This window comes from Nicotiana tomentosiformis, chromosome 11, assembly GCF_000390325.3.
Source record: "Nicotiana tomentosiformis chromosome 11, ASM39032v3, whole genome shotgun sequence".
Taxonomy (NCBI): domain Eukaryota; kingdom Viridiplantae; phylum Streptophyta; class Magnoliopsida; order Solanales; family Solanaceae; genus Nicotiana; species Nicotiana tomentosiformis.
Genome location: NC_090822.1, coordinates 109,393,718 through 109,405,297, shown reverse-complemented (window position 1 = coordinate 109,405,297; position 11,580 = coordinate 109,393,718). Strand labels below are relative to the sequence as shown.

General features: G+C 39.8%; 1 protein-coding gene across 1 annotated transcript; it reads right to left on the bottom strand.

Moving 5' to 3' along the window:
* Window positions 1-2,737: 2,737 nt before the first annotated feature.
* LOC138900895 (syntaxin-71-like) lies at window positions 2,738-4,549 on the bottom strand. The gene is made up of 7 exons (XM_070188554.1): window positions 4,158-4,549; window positions 3,987-4,072; window positions 3,820-3,888; window positions 3,681-3,725; window positions 3,526-3,588; window positions 3,334-3,410; window positions 2,738-2,968 (listed from the first exon to the last, which is right to left on the bottom strand). The coding sequence occupies exons 1-7, from the start codon at window positions 4,264-4,266 to the stop codon at window positions 2,956-2,958; spliced, it is 462 nt and encodes a 153-aa protein (XP_070044655.1). The 5' UTR covers window positions 4,267-4,549; the 3' UTR covers window positions 2,738-2,955.
* Between the last annotated feature and the right edge of the window lie 7,031 nt (window positions 4,550-11,580).

The window sequence follows — 11,580 nt, the reverse complement described above, 5'->3', positions numbered from 1 at the left end:
TAAGATTAAGAATGAAGATATTCGAGCCAGGGTGGTCGTGGCTCCCATGGAAGACAAAATACGGGAAGTGAGGCTTAGATGGTTCGGGCACGTGCAAAAGAGAAGCCTAGATGCCCCGGTTAGGAGGTGCGAGCGGTTGGATCGGACGGGTATGAGAAGAGGTAGATGGCGGACTAAGAAGAATTGGGGAGAGGTGATCAGGCAGGACATGGCGCGACTCCAGCTCACTGAGGACATGGCCTTTGATAGGAATGTATGGAGGGTGAGCATTAGGGTTGAAGGTTAGTACGTAGTTGAGCATTTTTCTACTCCGTTCTGTGTGTAAGTCTAGTCGGTCAGTGTCGTGTTTTAGTATGCTAGTGGTACATGGTGTGCTCGTATTATTTTCTTGGACCTCGTCACTGGACTGATTATTGATATTGCTTTCCCAAGTATATTTTCTGATTCTTAGCTCGCTCGTACTATCTTTCTGGTTATGTTGTTGTCATTATTATATTGTCGCATTTTATCTTCTTGTGCCAAAGGTCTATCGGAGGCAACCTCCCTACCCCAGGGTAGGGGTAAGTTCTACGTACACACTACCCTACCTAGACCCCACTTGTAAAATTATACTGGGTGGTTGTTGTAGTCTTCTACTAAAGGATATAAGGCAACCTCCCTACCCCAGGGTAGGGGTAAGGTCTACGTACACACTACCCTACCTAGACCCCACTTGTAAAATTATACTGGGTGGTTGTTGTAGTCTTCTACTAAAGGATATAAGGCAACCTCCCTACCCCAGGGTAGGGGTAAGGTCTACGTACACACTACCCTACCTAGACCCCACTTGTAAAATTATACTGGACGGTTGTTGTAGTCTTCTACTAAAGGATATAAAGAAAAGACTAATCTAGTGCAAGTATTTACTCCACATAATTAGGTGCTCTCCAATCTTGTGCCTCGATTAAACCAAGAGGTCTAACCCATTCTTTGCAATTCAATGTAGTGGATTAACCACCATAATGGGATGAAGACTTGTTGCCCAATCCACTAATGATGTTATCCGCTTTGGGCCTAGACCCGCACGGCTTTAAAACGCGTCATTTAGAGTCTAAGACTTGTCTACTTGTATGCTCAACATCTCTCCCGTGTTTTGTCGATGTGAGATTTTCACCTAGGATGTCACATACACTCCCTTAGGGATTTTCCCCCACCACCGTTCAAGGTTGCACGCGGAGTGACTCTAATACCATATGTAACAGCCCAGCTCACTAATGATATTGTCCACTTTAGGCCTAGGCCCGTACGGCTTTAAAAAATATCACTAGAGTCTAAGATATATTTACATATATACCCAACATTTCTTCCGTATTTTGTCGATATTGGATTCGCCTAGGGTGTCACAAGACAACAGCACAATGAAAGCCAAAGAAATTTTTGTAAGTGATACCAACAAATTAGGGTTAAAGAGTCTTTCAACAGTTCTTTATGTTGATTATATACTTGTATGCATGTGTAGGAACAAATGAAAGATACGAATAACTGACTATGATAAGAATTTTGTTTTTAGTATTGTTCATGAGCATATGGACAGTAGAACTTCTCATAGAGAAAAAACTATAACATGCTTACAGCTGGACGATTGGGTACTATGCCGGATTCGACAAAAAGGCAACATATCAAAGAATACATGGAAGGTGCAGCCATGTCCTTCTAGTGATCACCTTTCAAATATTGAGGAGCTCCCGTCAGTTTACAGTGAACATACAATTCAAGAGATCTACTCTAACTATTTTCCTCCTAAGGATTGTCTGACCTTCAATTGAGGACATTCTTAAAGCAATTTCTCAAATCAGAAATGGAGGCAATACTTGTTTCTGCTCAGCTAAGGGAATACCTAATGAGGGGCACGAGAATCTTCATCAAGCAACCAAGATCACTGATGAGAAGGAGACCAACAATGTTTTACAAGGAAACATGGTAATGGAAAATGGAACTGGTTTCTATAATACGTCATGATGGTGCCTATCTCGATACGCAAGCCGACACTCTCGATAAACTCCTGTATCTTTTAAGTTTAAAAACATAATGATTAAATTCAGAAGAAGAAAATTCTTATATAAAAAACTCCCAAAATCCGGTGTCACTGAGTACATGAACATCTAATATGAATACAAGTATGGAAAATACGATTATGAACGCTCAAGGTCTTAATGACTTAATGTAGCTACACTATCAGAGAAATTTCTGCAGTAACTGATGACATGTTCACAGCAGACAAACAAAGTCTTCAAGTAATGTGGTTAATAAGAAGCAAAAGGCACGTCATTCTCGGTACTGACTAGGCCATTTCAGTCTATTAGTTTTGAGGTATACATTGGTATGTTTGTTATGATTCTTATTTGTATTTCTTTTTTCTTGGTAACATAAACTCATGCATGCATGAGAAACTTCACATAGTACCAATTTCAAAATTTTCTTTCTATAATTTTTCAGTTCGGTTTAGTCAATCACGCTACGTAACAAACATCTGTAGTACGCTCCCCTCCCCCCCACCAGAAAAACAAAAACTCTCTTTGTTAATTTTATGGATTGGATTCTGTTCAATGGAGTATCTTTCTTTCACTTAAGTTTGCGGTAGGAAAAGTTTGACTGCTTGATAAAATTGGTTCTTTTCTATACAATCTTCTTAGCTCCTCAAGACACAGATATTGGATAATAGTATTATTGAAGGGAAGGGTTGGGGGGAAAAAGAATATGGAATACAATTACTAGTTAGATTTCTATACACAGGTGATTACAATTTAGAGCATCTCTAATCGTAAAAAGAAAGACAAAAGGTGAAGTAGCAAATTATACATCCTTAATTATAAATTCAGGATTTCCTGAGGCTAGTACAATAACAAGTGCTGGAGTAGATGAATCTTACATCAGACAGTGGGAGATTAATCAAGGTCAAATGAAGCTCCCATTACTTTACTTCAGTAAACTGCACCAATAATAAGTTTTTGTTTAGATATACATATTAGGTATGATAAATAAGCAAAAAGCTCGTTTACTCAGGCTCACTCCCCTATCCGAGGTCAGGGTAAAATGCTACTTAATATGTTCAACGTTCATTGATAAGCAGGTCTAGTTTATATATTTCAAACGAAATCAATCTAATGCCTTAGCCAGTTTGAACACTGAGTCCATTAGAATCTCTCGTGGTCTCATTTTTCTTTTTGGCAGGCTTAAGATGCCTGATGACTTTCTAAGCACAGAAAAGAGGTATCATAAAGTCTAAAATTAAGCATAAGTATCAGCTGAAAAAGAAGAAACAATGTAAAGTAATCTCCGAAGATAGATACTCACTTGTAAAGGTAGGCCACAATTCCTAGAAGAATACAAATAAGTATTATATCGATAAAGAAGTTACTGCTGGACCGTATCTGGAGAAAAAATTACAAATGCACATAGACCTCATAAATATTTGAGTTGGAAAAAAAACGTTCTGCATTTTAAACTGGGCAGAGGAGGAGGAATTCTAATAAACTTCAGGATTACCTTGTTAATATTTTCCTTGAGTCTGAGATTATTGCTTTTGATGTCCATGGTTGCCTTATCTACCTGTAAGACAACCGAATTAATTAAGTTGATTCATGAATAGTTGTTTGTGTTATAGTAATCCAATAAAAGGAGATTTAAGAAACCAATCTAACCTTTGTGTCAATTTCGTCAAGCAAAGGAACTTGCCTATCCAATTCCTGAAACAAAGTGGAATTAAATGATGATCAAGAAACAATTTTATTCCAGAGAACAAAATCATATTTGAGAGGCAAGTCGGGGGATGAGGGAAACCTCATTCATATCCCGAGCCAAATTTTTCAGTGTGTCCAGGCCTTCTGAAATAATATCTAACCCTTCATCCTGTGGAATTCAACATTCGGTTATATGATGGTTCCATGTAAACCAACAGAGCAAAAGGAATTAAGGAACTAAAGAATAAGAATTGGCAAGTTACAAGCCTGTTTCATTTTCCGCATCTCGTACTCTTCTCTAAAATGAGTGACCTCTGCAGTTTGCTGGTAGAAACTATCGTCGAACTGTCCATCTAATATGGGTTTTTGACATCATGAGAAACCCAAGAACCGATTGTAACGAAAGCTAAAACACATGATTTATGAATTGATTATTACCTGAGTCAAATTTTATATTTTTGTTGAATGATGAAGTCCCAAAACCTCCTGTTCTTTTGGTTGCATCAGTACTCCCATCAGGTATTGCCTGAATTCTATCTGACAGCATAAGTACCAAATCACCGCGAGTCTCTAGTTCCTCTTGCGATAGTCCTTTAACCTGTTGGTAATCTAGTTATAACTAACGTTTTCCAAATAGGAAAATTTTCAAACCTTGACCTAAAAGTCCAGTTATGGACCTAGCATCTTGAAATAATTTGACAATAAAATTCTGCAGTTAAACATTCTTTATACTAAATATGCCTATAAATTATAATATCACAAACAACTTGATACTCGGGAGTGTTGGAAGTAAGTATGTTCCTTTTTGACGAACTTCATTCCAGCAACCATGGATGAGAGGAAAAGGGGATCAAAATGTCCCATCAATAAAGTGAGGGCTTTCCATTCTTCCTTCCCCCCCCCCTCACTCCCCCTTTTTCAATATATCTTCGATGCTGTCATTTCGAAATGTCCGCTTCAACCGCTGTTTCACCTCCCAAAGAGCAAAGTTGGCTTGATGAGCGCAGATGAGGAAGCGGGAGCAAGAAAACCAATAATCTCTTTCCAACCATTTTGCTCAACATACTACCTTGCAACTGAAGAAAAACATAGTTAACTACATTACTCGGGAAGTTTTAAAATCATCTCAAATGGTATTTTATGTTTTTGAAAATTATATATTTTAGAACCCCTAATTCCGGAATAAAATCTATTTTACGTCCTTTTCTTTTAATTAATATATATATATATATATATGAAAAGTTACAAAAAAGATTACAAAAAAGTTCCTAAGGAACGGTTCCTTAGGAACTTCATTCCTAAGGAACCATTTTGCTCAACACACTACCTTGCAACTGGAGAACCTATCAACCAATTTCGACCTTATTAAACATAAGAAGAAATGATGGATTAAAGTCCTCTCCAATTCAACCCATATGGCTCAAGATCACATATGGTATATATATTTCCTTCGATGGTTGCTCAGAGCTTGCTTTGACACAGGCTTTCTAAGGGATTATCCAAGAAACCTAGCACATGACTTGAAATAAAGCTCAAAGAACATTTAAAATTGCCCACATGTTCACATGTTCGAACCGTGTTACTGATCACATGTTCGAACCGTGTTACTGAACCCTGATATTCAAGTGGAGAAACGTATAGCGGCCAACCATTATCCACCGAGTTTCGAACTGTGCCTCATTGGCCTTCAAGAATTTCTTGGTTATCAAAAAAAGATATTTAGGTTAGCGGTTGTATGATTTTGATGAAGTTTCTACGAGGAGTTCAACTCACTACCCGGCAGAAGGTCGAATATGCGATTGTGGCTGATAATTCGGAATGTTCATGAAGAGTTTAACAAGGGACTACTAGAAATTTGGCAAGTTGACGGTGCGAGATCATGGTAATTGAGAAGGAGGAATCTTTATGGGTTCTATATTATTTGATGGTAGCTTAAAACTAAGTGGGGGAGCCCACCGTCTACGATTGGATCGCGTGGTTGTCTGTTTATGCAGCTTCTAGTTATCGGTGCATTGGTGAATTATTTATGACTAAGAAAAGAAAAACATCATGGGTAATTCGAGCAAATGACTTGATGAATGTGTGCTATATTTCTCTTTATCGATTCATACGCAGGTTTTAGGATGACTCAGAGTTTATGCTTCTTATGGATGTGATGTACAAGGAAAATAATTCAACTAGCTGCTTCTTTGGGAGTGTTCATGTGCTGGCAGCGCACTAGAGTTTGGCTTATATTGTGGACCAAGTCAGAGTGGGTGACTCTCAAGTCTCAACAGTGGTTCTAATGGGTTCGTTATATGGCTGAAGACCGGGATTTTGCAGCAGAGTGTGAAGAATACTTGGAGAATTTTCTATGTTATCATTGGATCTACGGGGCAGTATTTGAAAAATGGGAGAAACAAATTCAAAATCACGGAAGGTCTTTCAGAATGGGTGTACCTGTTTGAGATGTTATCGTACGTATGAGATGGTTCATGGGTATTGAGACGATGTGGCCTCGTGAATTGGGTCACTCGGGAGGAGTGTTGTTAAGTTTCATTATGTTCTTGAATGGAGCTATTATTATTTTTAAGGCAAGTCAAGAGTTAATTGAAAGAAGTGGGGTCTGTTAGTAATGGTTGAAATCAACATCATTGTGGCAATGATCAATTCCTTCAGCGTGTTAAGGTATACAGGTGGGTTGTGCTTGTACGTACGGAATCGACAGCCACCATAAGTTGCTTGATTTGGGAGGTATTTGATTCAAATGGCCTTGTTGTGTAAATGGATTTCCGGAAGGGTAATGGCGGTTTAGACCACATTTTGAGATTTGTATTTTCAGCGGTTATGGGAATTCAGTTGCATGTTGCAATGGTTCTTCTGAAATGAGTTAAGTGAAATATTTCTAGATAATTAAATGTTTATTCTATTTGTGGTTGAGTTACGATGAATTCTTGTACTCTCGTGTAGCGGCATGGTAAGTGCAACGGGCGGTGTGGAAATTTAGAGGTTGAGGACCAAGGTCGAGATTTGGTGTTGATGAGAATGTTACGATCTCGGAGGAGCGGGGGGAGGAAGATTTAAGAGGTTCAGAGAATGCTAGAATTATTTTCGGGCTATCTGAGAATGGTTTGTTTGGAGAAGAAGTGTTGGGTATTGAAATGCGGATACTGGACTAGCACTATGGGTGTAGCATGGTCGATGGTCGTCGATGTTTAGATTTTACTACCTGGTGTGGAATGTTGTGGGGGTATATCCCATGAGAAGATCGTATAAAGGTGACATGTTAGGCATTTGATTGTTAGAGATTTAAATCAGGTATGGAGATTTTGGTATTGTCGCCAATGGGAGAGGTTATGATTGGAAGGCGCTCTATTCCTTTGGTTGTGGATCGTGTGAGTTTGTTCCGGATTAATGATTGTCCTTATGTGTCATGAATATGGTTATTGTGGATCCTTGAAAGGCTATTAGCCCAGTATGGGATAAGCGAAATCAGCTTGAGGTCCGCTGGTAGATTTAAATCAGAGCGGATGTGTTGATTCATCATAGTACTGTTATGGAGGAGTCTTCGGGCGTTGGATGTTATTCCCGTCGTCAGCTATTCTGTATAATACTCTATTATTCCAAGTGGGCCTTATGGTGTTATATGAGACAGATGGTTCTCGAGATGCAGGTCAATTATCGCACCTAAGTTGTGCTCGGGTTTTTTTGTAGCATATGGCGCTGTCCGTCTCCCCAGAATTGTATTATGCACTTCAGGTGCTTATGGTCGATATTCGGGCATTTTGTAAGTATAAGAATTTTAGCTTGATGTGTATTTCCTTATTGATTGTTATGTGTGAATCGGGTGGCACGCCGCCATGGGTATATTGTTTGGATCGGGTGGTACACCTCCATGGGTATGTTATATGGATCGGGTTGTGCACTGCAACGATGACATATTCGAATCGGGTTGCACGCCGCAACAGTATCATATTTGGATCGGGTTGCACGCCGCAACAACGTCATAATTGGATCGTCTTGCACGCCGCAACAGTGAGGTGCTAAGTACGGTTCCTTATACTTATTTTATGTACCTTGTTTCCCATATCTAAGATAGAGCCATGACATCGGTTTGGCCATTTTATTCGCTACGCGGGCTGGATGGTTCATTGTAAGAGTTCGTTCTTCCTTGTGGGTATTCGAGTTATAGCTTGTTGGCGCTTTGATGGCGCCGTATGATATTTTAGACGGTGTTTGAGGTGGCTTATTGCCCGAGCATCTTGTACTGGGTGAGACGAGATTATTGGACCTGAGATCAGTGCGATCGGAATTATGTAGGGTATGTTAAAGAGTAAATAACTTTATTCAGTTCAGAATGAGGTAATGGTTCTTGTCCTGAGGAGACTCCGTGATTTCTTGATTCGGCATGTGGTTATGAGTTTCTACACATCTCTTTATCCACGGCAGTATTGCGAGAGTTGGAACAGAGCTTATATGCATTATGAGGTGTATTACGGGCATCATATTCATGAAATTTCAACTATTGTGGTCGTAGGATATTATTAAGGGCAAATGACTTATGTGGTTCATGGTGTGATTTCAGCATAGGTGCATGATCACTTTTTGGTACAGTGTGTAGTGATTGATACGGCGTTTGTGTGTTAGAATCAGGTCTTGTAGAGAAATTCAGAGGTTGGAATTTGGTTCTAAGGCTTATAGACTAAATAAAAGGGAGGATCTTCAGTTTGGCTCGAACTAATGTGCTCAACTGGGTTATGGTGGAATGGGTAGGTGCACAAGATGTTGAACAGTGATTTTGGGGCAGCTCCGGAGCAGTTCTTAGCACGTTCGAGGACAAACGTATGTTTAAGTGGTGGAGAATGTAATGACCCAATCGGTCATTTTGAGATCTAGCGCATCGTTCGGCAGTTTGGGGCCTCGAGTAGCTTCACATTATATTTTATGACTTGTACGCGTGGTCAGAATTGAATTTCGGGAAGTTCAGAGTGGTTTCGGAAGGAAAATTCTCAGTTTGGAAGCTTTAAGTTGGAAGAGTTGACCAAGGGTTGACTTTTGAGTAAATGACCTCGGAATTGGGATTTGAACATTCCAATAGGTTTGTATGATGACTTCGGACTTGGGCGTATGTTCGGGTTGAGTATCGGGTGTTCCGGGAGCGTTTCGGCGCCTATTGTGAAAGGTTGGCATTTTGAAAGTTTAAGAATTTTTTAAGTTTGACTTGAAGTGAATTTTGATGTTATTGATGTCCGTTCAGGGTTCTGAGCCTTGGGATATGTTCGTATTGTGATTTATGACTTGTGTGGAATGTTTGGCGTCATTGCGAAATGTTTTGATATGATTTGGATGCATTCGTCGAAGTTTAAAGAAAGGTTTTGATCGTCGATTCGCAATTTTGATGTTGTTTGGTGCGAATTGAGACCCCGAGTAGGTTCGTGTTATATTTTTGGACTGGTTGATATATTTGGATGGGGTTCCGGGGGCCTCGGATTTGAAACGGATTCAAAACGGATTGAAACTTGGAATTTAGGACATGCTGGTTTGGGCCAAGTTCTAATGCAACCGCACCTGCGGAAATTTGGGCGCAGGTGCGGAGCCGCTGAAGCGTCAGAAGAAGTGCAACATGAGCTGGGAGCAAAGGATCGCATACGCAAAGTTTTGGTCGCATCTGCGCAAGCGGAGAAGTGGAACTTTGGTCGCAGGAGCAAAATTGGACTGGAAGGAGGGGATCCGCAGGAGCGAAATGCTGGGCGCATCTATGCGTCCGCAAAAGCGGAATCTTCGATCGCAGAAGCGAAAGGCAGTACCAAAGCGAAAGATTTGGATCGCACCTGCGTTTGCGCAGAAGTGGGAGTTTCCCGCAGGTTCGAGAGATGGCCTCCAGTGCTGCTCCGCAAAAGCGAGGTTTTTGTCGCAAAAGTGACGCCGCAGGTGTGGCTGGATGTCCGCTGGTGCGAAAGTCAATGGGCATAAGGGTTCTTTTAAATCGAGACTTAGCTCTCATTTCTCACTTGGGTGGCCGAATTTGGGGAGCTGTTTTGAGGGGGTTTTCATCAAGCAACTCAAGGTAAGTGATTTCCCCCTATTACAACCTAAATACTTGGATTTTATAATGGTTTTTAACATGGAAATTCATGGAAATTAGGAAAACTTTAAGGAGAAACCTAGAATTGATAATTTTGGATTTTTACCACAATTTTGGACATTGAATTGGGAATAGATTATATATTTGAGTTCGTAATGTTATGGGTAAAGTTTATCTTCAAAATATTTCAGTATCCGGGCACGTGGACCCGAGGGTTGACTTTATTGACTTTTCGAGCTGAGTTGGAAATTGTTATAAATTGATTAATTATGAGCTTTGGAGTATATTTTGATTGAATTGCACATTGTTTGACTAGTTTCATATCGTTTGGCTTTGAGTCGAGAAGTTAAAGAGGCATTGGAGTCGATTATAGAACTTCAGAGCGAGATATGTCTCTTGCCTATCCTTGTGAGGGGCGGAAACTACCCCTAGGTGGTGTAATTGTTATGTGTTGCTAGTGCTACGTATGCACCAGGTGACGAGAGTCCGTACGTAGCTAAAGCATGTTTATGTCCACGTAGACTTAGGACTTTATCATGTAATATTTGAATTATTTGAACTCATTCTCCTGGCTTAATTAATTGAATTTATAATTGAAATTGATATATATATATATATATTGGGTCGAGCCTTATCACCTTGAGTTGTTGGCAAGTTATTTGAAAAACGATAAAGGTTATATTCATTTTATGCTCATGTACTGTATTGTAAGCATATGTCTCGTAATTCGATAAGTTCCTTCCTTTCTTGTGGAGCGGGCCGAACACATTGGCAGTATAATAGATGCATCTATGGTTTGGGTTGCTCGACCCTCGGTAGTGTACACATTATTCTAGATTTGATCAAACGACCTCGGCATAATCGTGCGTCATATCGCTGACAGTCTGAACATTCACGAGATTATCTTCCCACTGATGCCCGGCATTTTATATGGTACTTCTTATCTGTTTCTTACTGTACTTGATACACCTAAGCTGTTGAGGTAAAATACAAGACTGAAAAATTCATACTTTAAAAGAAATATTTGGAAGATTAGGTAACTTACAGATTTACCCCATTATTGTTGTATGTTCCACATCTGCTTATGATTTATTATATTGCTTTGTTGGACCACTAGTAAGTATTGATGTCGACCCCTCGTCACTATTTTCTACGGGGTTAGGCTAGATACTTACTGGTACGCGTTGATTTACGTACTCATGCTACACTTCTGCACTAAATGTGCAGGATCTCAGAGGTTCAATTGGTGGTCATTTTGGCGCGTAGGCGCAGCTGCTGAGGAGACTTTATGGTGAGTTGTATTCCAGGCTACGTATCGCAACCTACAGAGTCTCCATCAAATCATTTGCTTTATCATGTCTTATTTACATTCCGTACAGAGATTGTGTTATTATTGTACTCCATAGTAAATGTTCATGCACTTGTGATACCGGGTTTTGGGGGTGTTCTAGAATTTGTTATGGATTGTTTTACACTGATTCACTTTCACTTATTATTGTTAACGAAACTGTACGTAACTACGACTTATTTTAATGCACTAACCTCATTATCTAAGAAAGATTCATGATTTTAAAAATGATAAAATAAATAATTAAGTATTGGCTTGCCTAACGGCGATGTTGGGCGACATCACGGCCTATAGTAGATTTTGGGTCGTGACACTGTGAGTCTAGTTTCCAACGCATTAAACCGTTCGTCGATACGATATCAGAATAGAGAGATATTCGCGTTTTCGCAGAACTGCGCAGGCAATCCCAATGGGACCCACCTAAGCAGTGGAAGTTTATCTTTTTGTTA

Coding starts and splice junctions, on each gene's coding strand:
- LOC138900895 (XM_070188554.1), bottom strand. CDS start 4,266: ATGCTGTCAGATAGAATTCAGGCAATACCTGATGGGAGTACTGATGCA. Junction 4,073..4,157: donor AAATATAAAATTTGACTCAG/GTAATAATCAAT, acceptor AACCCATATTAG/ATGGACAGTTCGACGATAGT. Junction 3,411..3,525: donor TCAAGGAAAATATTAACAAG/GTAATCCTGAAG, acceptor TTTTTTCTCCAG/ATACGGTCCAGCAGTAACTT.